Source organism: Chelon labrosus (assembly GCF_963514085.1).
Source record: "Chelon labrosus genome assembly, chromosome: 2".
Classification (NCBI taxonomy): domain Eukaryota; kingdom Metazoa; phylum Chordata; class Actinopteri; order Mugiliformes; family Mugilidae; genus Chelon; species Chelon labrosus.
This window is the reverse complement of record NC_140338.1, coordinates 6206694-6225584: the sequence shown is the minus strand read 5'-3', so window position 1 is coordinate 6225584 and position 18891 is coordinate 6206694. Positions and strand designations below refer to the sequence as shown.

The 18891-nt window shown below is 44.1% G+C and overlaps 1 protein-coding gene across 1 annotated transcript in view; it reads right to left on the bottom strand.

Moving 5' to 3' along the window:
- Window positions 1–18891, bottom strand: part of cacna1ab (calcium channel, voltage-dependent, P/Q type, alpha 1A subunit, b) — a gene marked incomplete at both ends in the record, with an annotated part of 167288 nt that overhangs the window by 87288 nt on the left and 61109 nt on the right. The window contains 2 exons of the mRNA XM_084568105.1: window positions 7402–7541; window positions 8280–8392. Of these exons, the coding sequence (XP_084424231.1) occupies window positions 7402–7541; window positions 8280–8392 (253 nt within the window). The remainder of the gene's footprint in view (window positions 1–7401; window positions 7542–8279; window positions 8393–18891) is intronic.

The window sequence follows — 18891 nt, the reverse complement described above, 5'->3', positions numbered from 1 at the left end:
TTGTGCCCTAAGAGAGGGAAAATGCATTTCTGAACCTCCTGGGGTTTCTGTCTCACCTGCATAGTTTGTTCCCTCTCTACTTTGAGAGACAAACACTGATCCACGATTCCGAGGGTGTCCTGAATGTTGTTTGTGGGGGCTTTTCAGTCCTATGGGTTGAGGGGAGGGGCCTCTGTGTGTCATCCCACAGATACTTGATCAATTTGGAGGCCAGGTCAACACCTTGTGCTGTTCTTCATGTTTTTTTTAGTTGTTCCTAAATCGTTCTTGTGTGTGTGCCTGTGTCAGGCTGCATCCTGCAGGGTATGGCTGTTGCCATCAAGGAGTGTCATTGCTATGGGGTAGGGGGTGCCTGGTCTGGTCTAGGTGGGTGCTACATGTCTAAGTAACATCCACACCAATGAATGCCAGGTCCAAAAGTTTCCCAGCAGAACATTAAATTGTCACAAGATGCTCAATGTTATTTACTTCTCCTGTCAGTGGTTTTAATGTTGTGGCTGATCGGTGTATGTGCATGTTTAAAAAAAAATATATAGAGAGGTCTATTTCTGAACACTGTCTCTGTGAAAATCCATTAATAGAGTTATAGGGACGTCTATGGTGTCCTCTCATTGACTGACTGGCCCAGACTCTACTGTAAAGAATTAGATTACTGTGTGACGTCACAGCATGCCACTGAAAATCAATGGACTGTCATCCCTGAATACTAAATACACTAGTCACTCTGAGTGTGTGTGTGTGTGTGTGTCGCCTCTCATCTTTTTCCTTCTCTGATTAATTCCCGTCCTCATCAAGAGTCTCTCTCTCTCTCTCTCTCTCTATCACGAGTGTTTGCCAAGAATCAAGTCAGAACACGTGCACGCAAAGACGCCTAAAAAAAATAAAAAAATAAATAAATAAAACTCACACACTTCACAACCACAGTGGCAAAAGACTTCCTAGTCACGACTCTCGCAGCACGAGCACACCACGCTCTAACCCAGAAACCAGCAGAGGAGATAAAAAAAAAAAAAAAAAGTGAGTAAGGAGTAAAAGTCCAAGCTAAAAGTAAAAGTCTGAAGCCTTGGTTTGCGTCTCCCGGGTGCTGCAATGTCTCTCACATGACCCGTGGTAGTGTTAAGCTGAGCAAATGACGATTTACGTTATTCTTGGATCTAAAACTATATTTTTCCTCGAAGGAGGTCGTCCATTCGGGAGCCTGAATGTGTCGAATGAGCAATCTACCCTTAAGATTACAAGGTTTCTACCGTGGGTGGCAGTGAAGAACATCCCCTGGGCACCGTAAGAGACAAGAAATAGCCCTGTACAAAGAGCAATGGTGCACATGGATGAATGTCAGAGCTGAGGTGACGTAGTGTGAAGTCTATCCAAAAACACTAAAGAAAGGCAGCTGGACTTGTAGAGTTTCTTGAGGACGTTTCATCCGAGTAGCTTGGTGGTGGGGAGTTTAAATGGGAACATGTAGGTGCTACCCATCAGAAACTGGCATGACTGGGATCTGTTGCTCGGGGGAGACTGTTTGACCCTAGTCCTCTTTCTCCAATGAATGGTAAAAACCACTCCACAAGCCCAGTCGTCCTCCTTTCTATAGCATTTGTTTGGCTATATCATGATCTGGACGACTGAGAACCTTCACAGGCATGATGAAGTCTACCTGAAGCTCTGGCAGGTTTAGGGTGATAGCCGCTACTCTGCATGTTCCGTAAGCACAAAAGCATGGAACGAAGAAAAGCAAACCATTATTGCATAATCACAGAATCACTAAAATAATAATAATAATAATAATAATAATGACTCAAATAATCCAAGGTTATGTTCAGCTGCAGGGAAGCATGCAGTGGAGTTTTTTTTACAGCTTCCTACAACACCACACAAATGTTCTTCTATATTTAAGCTGTTACAACTACAAGCCTAACCCTAATCTTGGCTGGGCCACAGATTGCATGAATGAATGGCTGAATGATGCAATATACAGTACACCGATCAGGCGTAACATTATGACCACCTTCCTAATATTGTGTAGGTCTCCCTTGTGCCTCCAAAACAGTTGTGACTCATCAGAGAATGGACATGGGCCTTCTGAGGGTGTCCTGTGGTGTCTGGCAACAGAATGCTGTCAGTGGGGGGCCTTTGAGGGGAGGGGCCTCTGTGGATCATCCCACAGATACTTAATCAGTTTGGGATCCAGTGAATTTGGAGGCCAGGTCAACACCTTGTGCTGTTCTTCATGTTCTTTTGCATGTTTTTCTTTTGCTGCATCCTGCTGGGGATGGCTGCTGCCATCAAGGAGTGTCATTGCTATGGGGGTGGGGGGGGTGTGTGTAACATCCACACCAATGAATGCCAGGTCCAAAAGTTTCCCAGCAGAACACTGAATTGTCACAAGATGGTCATTGTTATTTACTTCTCCTGTCAGTGGTTTTAATGTTGTGGCTGATCGGTGTATATCCCAATAAACTAGATTTTTCATAACAGCAATAATTGTGAATGTTTTGCTGCCACTGGACAGCGTAAACTCAGAGGGATGTGTGCTCGGGTGGAAAAACAAGACCTTGTGGTAGCGGGGCAGTTCCAGTGAGTGTCTGCAAGGGGTATTGCAAGGAAAGGTTTGTCCAAAAAGTGTCCTAGGTGTCTTTTTTGAATAAAAAACAAACAAACACTGGAATGGGATTTGAAACGCAACATCAAGCTATACAAAGCTGTACAGCGTCTATATTCAAAAGCTGATATACTTCCTAGCTCCATGCTGCAGTTTAGCTCCATCTGATCAAACATGGCAGTCATGAGATCTGTTACTCTGCAAAAAAAAGGCAGGACTTTAAACTGGGACTTCAAAAATGTTTGTCTTGTAAAGGTTTTAAATTATTCTCATTAATATTTAATTATATACCCATATACATAGGATTCAAAGAACACACTCTCTCTCTCTGAAACACAAACACAGCAGGAAAACATGGTAAACATATAGTACGTGCTCACACCAAGCCCTTGCCTTCAATTTAAAACGTTGTGTATAAATATACATGAAGGCATGAAATACGATTCTAATTGGCAATATAGGCCACGGGTAGCGATTGTGTGCACACATTGACGGCGTCTAAATACGGAACTAGCGTGCGTGTGTTCGTATGCAGCATGCGGTAGCAGCAGAGTGTGTGTGTGTTATATAGGCTGTGCAGAGTGATTGATCACGGGGAGCAGGGAAAAGCAGGTTACTGCAGCGCTTACACATGCACATTCATTCCCTCTCTGAGCGTGCTCCTCTTGGCATTTCTCATTTCCCCCCTCTCTCCCTCTCTCCCCTCCCCCCTTGTTTCATCTCCATCTTTGCCTTTTCGCCTCCTCCCATCCCTCCTCCAAACCTCTCTCTCTCATTCTCAATACATCACTCTCACCTCCCCCGTCCCCACGGCCATCACTCTCCCCTCATTCCTGTGGTCTCCCTCCTTTAGCTCTCAGCTCCTCTCTGCTTCTCTCCATCTTTCTCATGCCTTCTTTAACAGCTCCCCCCCCACCCCCCCTCCATCTCTCTTTTTCTTTCTGTCCTGTTATCCGGAGCCCAGGGGAATGGAGAGACACTGTCACGTGTCTTCTTCTTCCACCTCCTCCTCCTCTTTTTGTTTTTTTTTCTTTCCTCCCACTGTTATCTAGCTGCAGTAGTACTATACTGCTACTCTGGCAAGGGGCTCCATCTCTCTCAGAGGGCTCCCTCTGCCTCTCTATCTCATATCATCCATCCATCTACTCTATCCATCCGTCCATCCATCTAGAAATGCTGCAGGAAGGGGTTTCAGTGACGACGGTTTAAAGCTGTATTTGCAATTGTGCATCAAGGGGTTACAGCGCACTGTTGATAGACTGTTAATCGTGAAGACAACCCCTGAGGAAGTGAGAGAAAGACTCTGTGGTCTCCTTCTTTTTTTTTTTTTTACCAGTGAAACACACCAACAAAGGAATCTGTGCTGCAAAACCTTCTGCTTGCCATGATTGTTTGAGCACAGCGGCTGCAGAGCTGATTTAGTAATGAGATGAAGTGACACAGACGTTGTTACCTGGATGTAACAGCAATGATCCACCACTGCTTGATATTTGTAAAGCAGATAAAGGAAAGAAGGAACGGTTAACTCTTGGGAACATAGCCACTGATATGTGTGGCTGAACTCCACTACACTGTTGGTAACTGAGGAAGGACTTCCATAATCCCTTTACATCAACCATACACCGATCAAGCATAACATTATGACCATTATGTCCTAATATTGTGTAGGTCTCCCTTGTGCCTCCAAAACAGTTGTGACTCTTCAGAGAATGGACATGGGCCTTCTGAGGGTGTCCTGTGATGTGTGGGAACAGGATGCTGTTAGTGGGGGGCCTTTTAGGGGAGGGGCCTCTGTGGATCATCCCACAGGTACTTGATCAGTTTGAGATCTAGTGAATTTGGAGGCCAGGTCAACACCTTGTGCTGTTCTTCATGTTTTGTTGAGTTGTTCCTGAAACATTTTTGTGCTTGTGTCAGGCTGCATCCTGATGGGGATGGCTGCTGCCATCAAGGAGTGTCATTGCTACGGGGTGGTGGTGCCTGGTCTGGTCTGGTCTGGTCTAAGTGGGTGCTACATGTCTAATAGGAGGCTTAGACTTCTGCACCAGTTTGACACAGTCCAGAGCATACACGGACCATAGCGCCGTAGCTGACGTGCATCTCCCCAGCAATGTAACTAAGAGTTGTGATCGGTCCGCTTGGTAGTAACGTATTTCCTGCTGCTTCTCCATCTCCGCAATTTTCGAATTGATTGTTTTGGATCAATAAAGATGGAACACATCGATCAAAGGTTAACTGAGGAGGTTCGGCGATACAAACATTTGTATGACACGTCTTTGGCGAAATTTCGGCAAAAGTTTCAGGTGTCGTTGTTGAAGTGAAGCAGGAAGTAGAAACAAAAATTAACCCGACTGGCATAAAAGACGCAGCGGCGACTAGTGTTGGCGTGGTGTTTTTACAGAGTGAGCCAGAATGATGGGCGCATAAGTATAATTAGCTCGCACCATGTAGGCTACGTATATAGGTTACAGCGTCTAAAGTAACATCCACACAAATGCCAGGTCCAAAAGTTTCCCAGCAGAATATTGTTTTGTCACAAGATGGTCAATGTTATTTACTTCTCCTGCCCATGGTTTTAATGTTGTGGCTGAACGGTGTACAGCAAATCCAGGTGTCCTCAATCACCTCTCGCTCTAATAAATTGTCTCATTTCCCTGACTGAGCGTTTCTAGTTCCCTCTATCTCAAATAATATTACCTGCCAGTTAACAGCGGGTTAAGTTGTGTTAATAAAATCTTTTTGTGACAGTAACAGGAATAGGGAGTCCTGCAGCAGCACGTCGTGGATGCCTTCTTCTAAGAACATAAAAGTGGGGACTGGCTGCATTTTTCTCACCTCCTGTGGTAGCAGTTAACATCTTGTGGTGATAAGTGACAAGAAGATGGGACTGAGCAGCGCAAGGGTGAGGCTGACAAGAAGTTAAAAGTCTTCGGAGTTGAAGGTCTAATAGAATCCAGGCGTTGCTGCGCATTTCTGGACCTGTAGCAAAATATTATGACGCAGCTGCTGCTGTAATCTATGAGAGGATATTTTTCTTGTTTTAGTTTTGGTAGTCGTTCTGATAACGCAGATTTAAATCGAACAGAAAAAAAAGGAACGGGAGGATGCAAGAGGAGAGGGGGGATGGAGGAAACTCTGCTACCCCTCTGTCAGCGATCGCCATAACAACAAACCTGCTTCCCCCGTCTCTTGGAGAAGTGACATTTCCCTTTGCCCTGGTTGCTGCTCCCTGCAGGGATGCTCTGATCCAGCCTGTGTGTGTGTGTGTGTGTGTTTGTGTCCTCATTAAAGGCAGCTAGAGACTGAGGGGGAGTGGCCGTGATCACACACACACACACCTTGTCAAACCAGACCTCTGCTGTGTCTGAGATCAGAAAAGTGACAATGTCATGCTACTAGACACACACACGCACACACACATGAAAGTAAAGGATGTCTTATTTTTACACTTCAGTTATATTCTTATCAGCATTAATGCTCATAATTGAACCGCATTCACTGAAATGTCAGTGTGTGTCTTCTGTTGTCCCCCTTTAGAAAAACTATACCATCTCTGGCCACCCCTACTCCACCTGCAGCCATATTTAGATCACACAGCTAATGCACGCTAGGGGATGCACGACTTCAGATTTTTTTTTTTAAAGCTGACTGTTACGTGACGAAAGGCAAGTCGACACCGACTGGTCTCTGATGACGTCGCTAATAAAAGCACAGTAGAAAATAATGAGTAGAGAATAAGCTGAGAACAGACAGCTCATGTGCTGCAGATATGTATAGACTGTATAAAACAGGCAGCACCTCAGCACCATCAATAGCCTTCTCCGTGTACTGCAGCTAAAGGTCTAATAACTTTGACAAATAGTTGATGTGCAGCCTCCTTCTCTCTGTTACCACAGGACATTTGGTGAAGTTGTTAACCGACTGCTGTCGAGAGGATTTGCACCGTTCCTCTGCTAGCGTTAGCGTTAGCCTTTTCAGATGCATTGCAGTAGTACTTTAGTTGTATTTCAGGACTGACATATCACGGTAGCATGGGCTTCATCTTTGTCAGTGAAGTATTTCCACACACTTTGAACCGCCGCTAGTTTGCTGTCTTCTAGGAGGCGTCCATGTTGTTATAGTCACGTGATCAGTGACTAGTCGACTTGATGCTTAAAGCGTAGACTACTCTGTACAATGCCTAATGCAAGCACAGTCACAACACCACTCTCGCCACTTGCCTCCACTTACAAATAGCTTAAAATGAAATGCATAAGCGTGTTAGCTGCAGTATGATTATTACTACTGTTCTTTCTATTAAATACATTTTCTGTGTTATGAAGCCAGGGGTCATTATCAATCATGTGATACAACAGACAAGGCCATGTCTCAAGTAAAGAAGGAAATCTAGTTCAGGAAAAAGATCAGCCACAGTCCACCATCTTTGTTAAGAAGAACTAAAACTGAGCAAGATCAGTTCTGGTTTTGTGTACGATGTCCCAAAATATCCTAAAGTGTTCAGTCTAGAAACAGGAAATAATAATAAATAAATAAATAAACTCAAGCTCACCCTGCACTAGAGTAGAACAGGTAGCCATGGAAACACCTCCTACACATTTTAGCATCCAAAAGCAGGTACACATTAGGCACCGTTTGCACAATAAAACAAGTAAAAACACAGACGAGAATAAACAATTGGCCCAATATAAATGAAAAGATCCAAAAAAAAAAAAAATAATTGTTTAACTTAAAGTCAAATAAATAAAACGGATGGAATAAAATAACGAGCTCTGAAGTCGTAAGAAACGTTACTGTGGACTCACCCGGTGAGCACGACCACAAAGTCCATGACGTTCCAGCCGTTCCTCAGGTAGGAGCCCTTGTGCAACGCAAAACCCAGAGCCAGGATCTTTATCCCAGACTCGAAACAGAAGATGGCTATGAAGTAGGGCTCCGTCTCCTCCTGCGGGGGAGGAAGCAGGGAGGCGATAGGAGAGGGAGAAAACAGAGGCGAGTTAGAGGGTAGATGAGGTGAAAAGTTTAAAGTAGAACGAGGAGAGTGAGGAGGAAGGGTCAGTTACTTTGAACTGTTCTAAAACTGATAAAACCTTCAAACTTTAATCGTAATAATTTGAACTTTTAAACCATTTACTTTTGTAATAATGTGGTGAGAATGTACATATTTTATTCTGTGTGTGTGTGCCCTGTTTAATGTACACTCAATCGCCAGTTCATTAGGAACACTTGTGTAAAACAAATGTACTCTAATATAGCAGTCCTGCACTAAATCCTTCCTCTGGGCTTTTCTAATGTTCAGTTTATGTTACGTAACAGCGTGAGAAAGGTGGTAAAACTCAACTGTATGATTGTTTTGGAGAAAGTAGTAAACTGGAGCGAAACTGGATAAAAATGGGGTGGTCAAAATAATAGAAACATGTGTCGATAGAACGCAATACAAATGCACAGCCTCAACAAAGTCGAATCCACAACTCTAACCTAATTAGAGGGTTGTGTTTACGCTTGTGTAAATGAATAAGTATTCTGAGTGCCAATAGGTAGAAAAAATAAACAGAAAACCTTTTTAAAGCAAAGATTTTGTAACGTTAGAATACACCTAATGAACTGGCAAGTGAGTGGTGCATACCTTCCTGTCTCTACAAGCATTAAATATGTGTGTGTGTCCGTGTGTTTCGTGAGTTACCAGTCTTTCGGACAGAGGCGTCTTGTCTCCATCAGGAAGATGCTGCTCCAGAGCCAGGACGATGCAGTTTGCAATGATGGTGGTGAGGATCATCCATTCAAACGGAGTACAAGCTGGAGTTAAGGCCAACAGCGGCGACAGGCAGCAAACACACACAATGTTCCGTACACTGGGATCACTCACAAGGTGAAGATCGGGCCACTGTGAGCGCCGTTTAAAAATGTCACTGCATTGAGATGGGGGACTTTTCCCTCTGCGTTGCTCTGTCTGTTCATGTATTTCTTATTTTTACTGTCCAAAACATATCAGTGAATCTGCCTTGCAAAAATTACTCAAAGTTAAAAATTATGAGATTATATTCAATCTGCCCACAAACACAACAGGGACATGCATGTGTCTTTTGCACGTGACTCATCTGTCTTTGTAAATACACTTCCACTTGAACTTCAGTTGACTGATTTCACACTAAATGCAAAACTTCCCCTAATATCTATGTCAATGTTGCCTACACTGATCAGGCATAACATTATGACCACCTTCCTAATATTGTCTAGGTCTCCCTTGTGCCTCCAAAACATTTGAGACTCATCAGAGAATGGACATGGACCTTCTGAGGGTATCCTGTGGTGTCTGATCAACAGAATGTTGTTAGTGGGGGGCCTTTGAGGGGAGGGGCCTCTGTGGATCATCCCACAGATACTTGATCAGTTTGGGATCTAGCGAATTTGGAGGCCAGGTCAACACCTTGTGCTGTTCTTCATGTTTTTTAGTTTTTTATTTTGAGTTGTTGCTAAATCATTTTTGTGTGTGTGCCTGTGTCAGGCTGCATCCTGCTGGGGATGGCTGCTGCCAGTGGTGTCTGGTCTGGTCTAGGTGGATGCTACATGTCTAAGAAACATCCACACCAATGAATGCCAGGTCCAAAAGTTTCCCAGCAGAACATCGAATTGTCACAAGATGGTCAATGCTATTTACATCTCCCGTCAGTGGTCATTATGTTATGGCTGATCGGTGCATATGCGGCTATTTATGTGTTAAATTCATTCAGATAATCCCTTTTAAGACAAGCCAACATAGGCAGCAAAAACTATGAGAACAGAAACACAACATACAAATTACATAGTGTATCACAAACCTCAGACAGAAACAGGAGTATTAATGACTGACATTATGGAACTATAACTGAAAATGGCGAGTTCAGCGTAGCCGAGTGCGAGAATTAAATTCTTGAACACACACAATCACATACCGGCTGACTCACAGAGGTCGCCTGGTGGAGCAGCCAGCTTTTCACAGCGCTCCATCCACTCCAGTGTGTTTGGATGTGTTGTGCTGTGTGTGTGTGTGTGTGTGTCCATGCCTGAGTAATGGCCGCTGGAGGGGCTACGATGACTGGATACATCCAGACAGATCAAGCCTGTGCCTAATTGGCCAGTAGTTATCCTGTTAGCCCCCGTTATGTGTGTGTGTGTCTGTCTCTTTGCATGTGTGTCTGTGTGTGTGTGTGTGGCGGGAGTACGAGTCTATTGTCGTGTTTACCAGATGCAACGCTGACATTGACACTATGGCCGGAGGACGGCCTCTGAGTGTGTGTGTGTGTGTGTGTGTGTGTGTGAGGGATAAGAGGCGGCTGGTTGACGTGAGAGGATCAGACAGGTCGGTTTAGGGAGTACACACTAACAAGACAAAGCTGAACTACGTGGCACATGCTGGCAGCTGGCAACACAAACTCTAATGCGGGTGGAAGACGCTGGAAGAAGCTGAACACTAGAATGAGGTATTTTTTTTTTTTCTCTGTATTAATTGTAAAACTCCAAACTGATTTAGTATGTGTTGAATACACTCCATAGGCTTCCTTTTATGGTCTACAAAGTCACAGAGAACGACAGGTAATACAGATCCAAAGCTTGTTAGATACTCTGCAAGAAGCAAGAAATTTGTTCTTGTTCTTGCTCACTTCAAGAACAAGAACAAATTTCTTACAAAGTTTGTTCTGGCCAGGTCATTTTTCTACTTCAAAAGAAAACCAAGTGCCGAACTACGGGGAAGTCCTCATAGGGCCCTCCCACTGCAGCATACGTCACAAGTGCTAAGCATTGTGGGAAATGGACAACGAGAGGCACTTTTTCTTATTATTATTTCTGGATGCGTCCGTTGAATGACGCTGTTCATTCAGCATGCACGCACACACAGTATGCCGATCTCTATCAAGGAGAGATTAGTGGTCACACTGCAAATATTAGCATCTGGGAGCTCACAGAGTGGCCGCTAGCATTCACGCTTTTTCGCATTAACCACGCCCACTTTAAATTTCTGACCAATCACTGAATAGTTGTCGGACAACACACGAGACAAAAGCTCTGCCTGGTTGATGTGTTGAGAACAAGCTGCAAGAACTCCCAAACAGGGGCTGCAAGAACAAAATGTTCTGTTCTCGCAGGCCGAGGAGAGAACAGATTTCTCAGATCTCGCGGAGTACGTAACAGCATCAAGTCCACAAAAGAAGAATTCTGTCAATATGTATTGAGTCATAAAGCTGGAAAATGAAGTCAGTCAGAAAGGTAGTTTAAAAATTGAGCAATGTTTGGCGAGGTGGTAGTAGGAGATCGTTATCCAGTGCTATCAACTTGATAGTGTCAACAACAGACAAGGAACGCTGCGTTTAAAAGAAGAGAAAAGTTTCCCGGAGACAGCGTCGTGGAGAAAAATATTCCAGAGAGGATTAGGGAGTTTAAGGCGTTGGATGACCAGAACATTTCTGGAGTAGAGAACACAGGTTTTAACCAAACTCAGACACGTGGCACTAATGTGAACAGCAGAGACTGAGGGTGGCGAGTTCTTACCTAATTTGGAAACTCTCCACTTGTCTTGCCTCCAACAATCTGGCAATGTACTAGTTAAGTTTCTTCTGTGCTTCTTAATCTACTCCAACGTGTTACTGATGATATTCAAGCTCATCTGCTAAATAATGAGCCATTTTCTGCAGCTCTTTTTTTTTGTCTTCAGTGCACTATTTGGCAAACAGTGCACAGCTAGCACATTGCTGCCGCTGCTGGTAGGCGGCGCGCTGTGATCACTTTGCGGCCGTTTCCCGCAGGATGTTGGACAGAGTGACGATGATTTTTTGTTTCAAACGTGTTTGATTTCACTTTCAGGTTATTCTGTTTTCTTTTTTTTTAATTATATGCAACCTACACATGCTGTGTTTGTCAAGGAGAGAGAGAGAGCGGGCTACATACAAGCTCGCCACACCATCTATTATTCAGCAGACACACACTCTGCTGGCCTACCAACCTGCTGAAAGGAGGAGGTAACGCTTTATGTGTCTCTCTCTCTCTCTCTCATTTCTTCTCATTCCTTTAGTCTCTCTCCGTATCTCTTGAGATGTTATCACTTTCCCACCACTTTTCGCTTCAAGTCTTCCCTCTGATTTCCCTCTTTTATTTCTGCTTCTGTTCAGTTTTCTCTTAAAAAAAGCTTCCTCAAGCCAACTGCAATTTTTTTTTTCTTTCCGTCCTTCTATCACTCTTTCTGTCGGCTACATCGCCCTCTTCCTTATTTATTTTTTAATTTTTTTTAGAGAGAGAGAGAGAGAGAGAGAGAGAGAGAGAGAGAGAGAGAGAGAGAGAGAGAGAGAGAGAGAGAGAGAGGAAAGACTGGGTGAATCGGAAGCAATTAGAGAGCAGAACATTTTGGCAACGGTATTATTGGTGAGCGCTGCAAAAACGCGTGTGTTCCTCTCTTGTTAATTAAAATGGCTTTCTGATGGCCACAAACAAGCCCCACTCTGCCAAATACACTGACCTCACACACACACACACACACACACACACACATTTCACTCCTTATCTCTTCCTCCCACTGCAGCCAGCTACTCCAAGCAAAACCCCACTGCTTGTTTTTTTTTTTTTTGGGGGGGGGGGGGGGGGGGGGGGGGGGTTCTTTGCCCGAAGACCGAACGATTCTTGTAAAAGTGTCCTTGGCATTTCGGAAAACTCACACCAATACGTGTATCTCGGTTTTCCTTCTGTAGACAGTGAATATTAATCCCTATTTTTACTTTAATATCCCTTAATACCGCTAGTTTTATTCAGCAGTACAATACACGAGGCAGCAAATTGGAGGCGCAGTGGAAAGGTACTGTGCCTATTTTAGGGAAGTGCTGTAGATTATCTGCAGCAATTTGGATAATTGGCAAATAGATAAAGGTTTCTAAAGGCGTACGAAAGAAAAACTGACGGTTGTAGCCTCCACAGTGTGGATATTTGCTCTATTCTCTGGTCCTTATTTCTTTAAGAAGCACAATTTTAAACTAGTCTGAGGAGAATTTATGTAAAATAACCCTAACCCTAACCCTAACCCTAACCCTATGTCCTGATGAACTCAGATATCAATGCCAAGTACAACCAGACCACATTTTAAATACGTAAAATGCTGTCTGTGTAGATTCTCAGTCATTCATGTCATGTGCCTGAAATACAACTTAACTGTATTCATATCAATTGCCATTTTAAGTAGAGAGCACTTATGTTTTTGCTTCTATTTCATGTTGACGACCAATGGCAAGTTATAGAGTTTACCTAAACTTCAGACAGATTCAACTCACATCTTGTTTGTTCAGAAATTTGACGTTTAGAGCGGAGGACGTTAAAATTTGAGCCACTTTGAGATTCCTTCCAAGTAGGGCTTCTAAAATCCACCCATCCGTTATACGCTTATGGCGCCAATATTTTTGCTGACGTTGCATGACGTGGTTTAATCGTCTTTTGTAGAGCCTTGTTTCAAAGGTATCAACATTTTACAGTAATAGTTCTGTCTGATTAAAACATATGAAAATGATGGCAGCCTCTACATTCCCCAGTATACATCTCATATCACCCTTCCACCTCCTCCCCCATTGCTTTTTTCAACTCAAAATTTGAAGACGTGAGTTAAATGAACATGGACCACAAAGACAAAACTCACAAGAAGTCAAGAAAAGTGATTGCTTTAAGTTTAAGTTTTGAAAACTTAGTTCAGTTTAAAATATTGTCATGACCACTGGAGCTAAAGAGAAGAAATATGTTCACATAACTTAATGCGGCTGTAATGGTTTACAGTGTAGAAAGCAACATGACTTTTTTTGGTTCTTGAAGGTGTTTCTCAAACATGAAGCCTCCTCAGCTCTAACCCACTGGGATTAATTCACCTAAATCTCACATAAATAAAAGGCTCGTCAATGAGCCTTGGGTCATCGTTGACTCAAGGCTCAAACTGCAGAAAAGGCAAGAGTAATACTTCAGCTGGCACAACGTTAGAGATAAGTATTATGGATCATGAAAGCCACTGCATTTACGTGACTCCACGTTTAAGGTAGATGCAAAAGAAAAATAATGCACTTTTATCTACAATCACTGCACATTATTGGGTGTGTTTGGATTTCTGGACACCTAGTTACTGCGTGGTGACGTAGAAAATTATTTTAACTTCTGATTTTAAATTAGAACGGACTCCCAGAGGTCTTCATGCCGTTTATTGAGCTTTCCCAGTCTCTAAACCTGACTTTTCCGTCTGTACCTTTTTCAAGATGCATTCATTTTGTTGTTTAACCTCAACACTGTATGAATAGTGGGTTCATCTTCAAAAAAAAATTTCACTCCGCACCTTTACGAACTGTTCTACCAAGACCAGCGTGCACCCGCCATGATAAATAATTTTTATCCGTGAAGATGACGAACTATCTACCTGTTAAAAATTCCTCCTCTGTCCACACACTGCAGCCCCGAAACCTCCACAAAACCACCCACACCTATTTAAATTCCTCCGTCTAAGTCATCCTGTGAAAAATGTCCTCCTGTACCAGTTTGCTCGTCTGTGTGTGTGTGCGTGTTTGTGTGTGTGTGTGTGTTCACTCCAGTGTGTTTGCGTGTGTGTTTTCAGCTGATGAGGCATTTTGGCGTGGCGCTGAGGCTGTGCTTTAGGGGAGCCGAGGCTGATGAGGGGGAGATTTTAAATCACACCAAATGAAGCTTTATCAAATAAATGAAACTGTGTAGCACTCGACTCAGCAAGAGTCGGTTCCTTTATAGGAGTGACGCAAGCACTCTCTCTCTCTCTCTCTCTCTCTCTCTCTCTCCCTCGTTCTCCTTCACGATTATGCAGAGCTGAGAAATAACCAGAAAGAGGTTCATACACAATCAAACACTCTCTATATTTTAACTCCAATTAGGGTTTAAAGGACGCTAAAAGCATTCTGTACTCTCATTTTTAAAGTGTGCTGTGACTGAACGCACATAAGCACACATACACCGATCAGGCACAACATTATGACCACCTTCGTAATATTGTGTAGGTCTCCCTTGTGCCTCGAAAACAGTTGTGAGAATGGACATGGACCTTCTGAGGGTGTCCTGTGGTGTCTGGTAACAAGATGTTGTTAGTGGGGGAGCTATGAGGGGAGGGGCCTCTGTGGATCATCCCACAGATACTTGATCAGTTTGGGATCTAGTGAATTTGGAGGACAGGTCAACATCTTGTGCTGTTCTTCATGTTTTTTTTGTTTTTTTTTAAGTTGTTCCTAGAGCGTTTTTGTGGCTGCATCCTGCTGGGGATGACTGCTGCTGCCATCAAGGAGTGTCATTGCTATGGCGTGGGGGTGCCTGGTCTGGTCTAGGTGGGTGGTACATGTCTAAGTAACATCCCCACGAATGAATACCAGGTCCAAAAGTTTCCCAGCAGAACACTGAATGGTCACAAGATGGTCAATGTTATTCACTTCTCCTGCCAGTGGTTTTAATGTTGTGGCTGATTGGTGTAAGGTCACTGTGAAGATGCGAACAGACATACACGGCTGTGTTTAGTGTCATGTAGCTGAATACAGTATACAGTCACAAGCACAAACACAGCAACCTGTCATTCGGTGGTTCGGTAAGAAGTAGAACAGACCTATAGCTGTAATAATGATATTACATCTATACTTAGACTGTACATGGCGGGAGCACTCAACAAGATTTGTTGTTGGGAAAAGGCAGAAAAAGCAGCCTGGTCTTCTCCCAGAGAGCCGAGTAACGACGGGCGCATTTGACCCAACATGCTTCCCAAGTCCTGGAGAGCACTGGATGTCAACGAGTCCTTTGATTTGTCATCAGGAAAGTTTCTTGGCTCTGATTTAATGGTAAAGACTCTGGAGACTCTGAGAATCTGATGTGCATCCTTCTGCTAATACTCCCCTATAAGCATATAAGATCATAAACACTAAATAAATCAACATATAAAATGCCATAGAAGGAGGAAGTTGTGGAAGCAGATGGTCAAACTTTCCGGACCAAACATATTCGACCTGAGCCGACGCTGTGTTCAGTTTAGTTTCGTTTCACTTTGGTGTTTTCACGCCATACTCTGCAACTTTGCTCAGAGAGTTTCATCTTCTCCTTCTATCTTCTTATTTTGAGCAGGTTTACCATGCACACACACACACACACACACACAAAAAAATCCACATCTTCCCTCTATACTCTGTTTCTAGTTCAGCCATCTTGCCTTCCTCCTCTACCTCCACTTCCCGTCCCTCCCTCCCCATCTTGCTCCACTCTTCTCCTCCGTGAACAGCTATATATAGACATGTGAAAGATAAAAGGGTGCGTCTCTCTTCCTCTTTTTTTTTTTTTTTCCTTTCCCCTGACCCCGGCTCTTTTTGATTTCTGGATGAAGCTTGTTTTTGTTGGCGGAATATCTGCCGTGCCACTTTTCACGCTACCGATGTAAAACTGTACAGATTCTACACAGAGCTGCCCATCACTCGGGTCCTTTCCTACTGGTTTCCTACGTAAGATGCGCACAGATTAAAAAAGTCCTGCACGCGTAACTGCACAAAGAAAAACATTCACAGAGACCGCACGCAACAAACAAACACAAGTATGCAATAGCACTTGCAGCATCTCCCATGATGAAACTCAAGGAAAGAGTCTCAGCTCTGGGGAGTAGCAGTTTGTATGTATGAGCACACGTACGAGGGGCCATTAGGGACATTGTTCAGAACGTACGCTCACGTTCGCATGAAACCAAACTCGCTCACACGCTACATGGAAACCATTCATACACTTTACCGAAACCATCATGTTTAACTGAAATCTTCTTGCCCTCTAGTATGTGTGAAATATTTGGAATAGGTTTCACTTGTTTTCCTAAGAGCTTTTCAATTCTTCATTGTGAATACTGTCCCTAGCGGCACTCACTGACATTTGATCTTAATCCTGAGGAGTACACAGTCATCTGGAATCAGTTTTACTCAATGCTTTAAGTGAGCCGGTACTTCTCAACGCTACCCTCTCGGTAGCAGGAGTTTTCCTCTTGTATCTGGGCGTGCTGGGAGTTTTCGGAAGCAGTCCACACCCTCCCCTGTTGATTCATAATGTCACTTGAACTGCAATACCCAGGGCGCACTACAGCTTGGTTTATGCTCCTGGTACCCAGAGCCTACGGCATATGAGGCTATGTTGTAAATACGGTAAGAACTTTCTGTCCTTGTCAGTCCGCTGACTCACGTAAACAAGTGAAATGTAAGTTCGCATTGCGGCGACGCAACACGAACTTACATTTCTAAGGAGGTGCACGTCAGGTTGTAGCGTAGTTCCACCTTGGGATACAACGCTACACTGTACCTACGCTGTCAAAGCGACGCACAGCGATAAATTAAGCTTTAGTGTCACTAGCCTGCTGATGTTTTTGCTTGCATTACGCGGCGCTCACTTTTGTTCCCTTGAAAATGTAACGTCACGTGGTGACTCATGGCGATTTTGGACAGACGAGGAAAGAGTACAAGTTGGGGGTTAGGTGCTTGCTCAAGACAATACACTTCCCCCTGTGCTGCTACCTTGTCGTGGTGGGGAGGCTTGCACGCCTCTGTGACTCTGAAGGCTACATTGGAGGGGGTTCATACCCTCAGCAGGTTCAACCATGCCGGGTAGGTTTCTAGAGTAGAGGCCGAACGAAAAGCAGCACCTGGCCCTCCAGGTTGGGGGTTGGGCGCGAGTCTGCTCGGGCCCAAAACAAAGATCCGCCTGGGAGCATGGAATGTGCGGACCATGTTGGGGTGAAGCACAGCATGCTGCACAGGATAGGACAAGATGGAAGCAGATATTTGCAGCCTTATGTTCCACCAGGAACAAAGAGGATTAAGTAAGTAAGTCAAGACACCACAGCCATGGAGACGGGGGTGGCGAAGCTGGGACCGTCCGGTACCAAGCCGCACCTCTAACCACTACTCCCCCAAAAGAATCACTCCTCCCCGTCGGGGAATCGAACCCCGGTCTTCCCATAACAGGCGGAGATACTGTCCACTATACTAATGAGGAGACTGCTTGGCTTGGTTAGTTTGGTCAAGAGTGAACACAGTAATCGCACTAAGGTAACGACCAAAACAAGACAGAGTAAAAAGTACCCTTCCAAAGCGATATACACCAACCTAGCATAACATTATGACCAGAAAGAGGATCATGCACGGCCCAATTAGGGTTTAAAGGAGGCTAAAAGTATTTTGTAGCTTTGTTCTCTCATACAGTGAGGACCACTAGCGCCGGAAGACGGTTTGCTATTTTCTGCCCTCTTTCCATCTCGTTTCCTCTTTCCTTCTCTCTGACTCCTGCCAGCAGGCAACCTTAACTGAGCCAGGCAGGCGACTGCAGCATCAGCATCTCCTCACCAGGATGAAAAGAACTGAGTGCAAATAAATATAAAAGAGAACATAAGTAGAAGTGAGGAAATAGGGGAACAGGGAAAGAAAAGCTGGACGAAGAATTACGCATAGAATAGAGAAAGGGCAAAATAAGAAAGGGGGGGCAGAACAGAGGAGGCTTGAATGGCGGGGAGTTGAAAGGTGAAGGATAAACAGAGGTAAGAAGAAATGGAAAGAACAGGATCTAGCAGAGGAAGTGAAGAGGGACGATTAAGATGGAGGTAAAATGGGAGGATGAGAGGAGATGCAGAGAGGGAAAATGTAAATGTAAAGATGGAAGAGGAGCAGAGAGCGATGCAGTAGAGGAGGGGAGAGAGAGGGGAGGAAAAAAGGAGATGGAGGCAAAGATAGGCTGAGGGAAGGAGCAAGAGGAGGGAGACGGAGGGAGAATTGCAGTATTTTTATCATTCTGAGTGAGTGGGCTCCATAAAAGTAGGTTACTGTCAGCAGACAAGGAGAAACACACACACACACACACACACACACACACACACACACATGTACCATCTCCATTTTAGTTCTGCTGAAGCATCTGCAGTATGTGTGCATATATGTATGTGTGTGTGTGTGTGTGTGTGACAGAGACAGAGAGAGAGAGAGCGAGAGAGCGAGCGATGAGCATGCCACCAGCTCAACTCTTGGTTCCTGCATGCAAATACCAAGTTGACCATCTAAATGGCACCGGTGGATAGTTCAGCAGCAAAAAAGAAACCTTAAGGCAGAACACGTCTGGCCTTAAGGTGTTCTGGTGATGATACACTCCTTAAAAACGATGAATCAACATTAGCACCAATGCTGATCTTATCCAACAGCTGGTCAGGTAACGTACATATGCATATTTCACTTCCTAGTCCTGGCTGCAACAATTCCTCTTTATAAACTTTCCATAGAAATGATTGT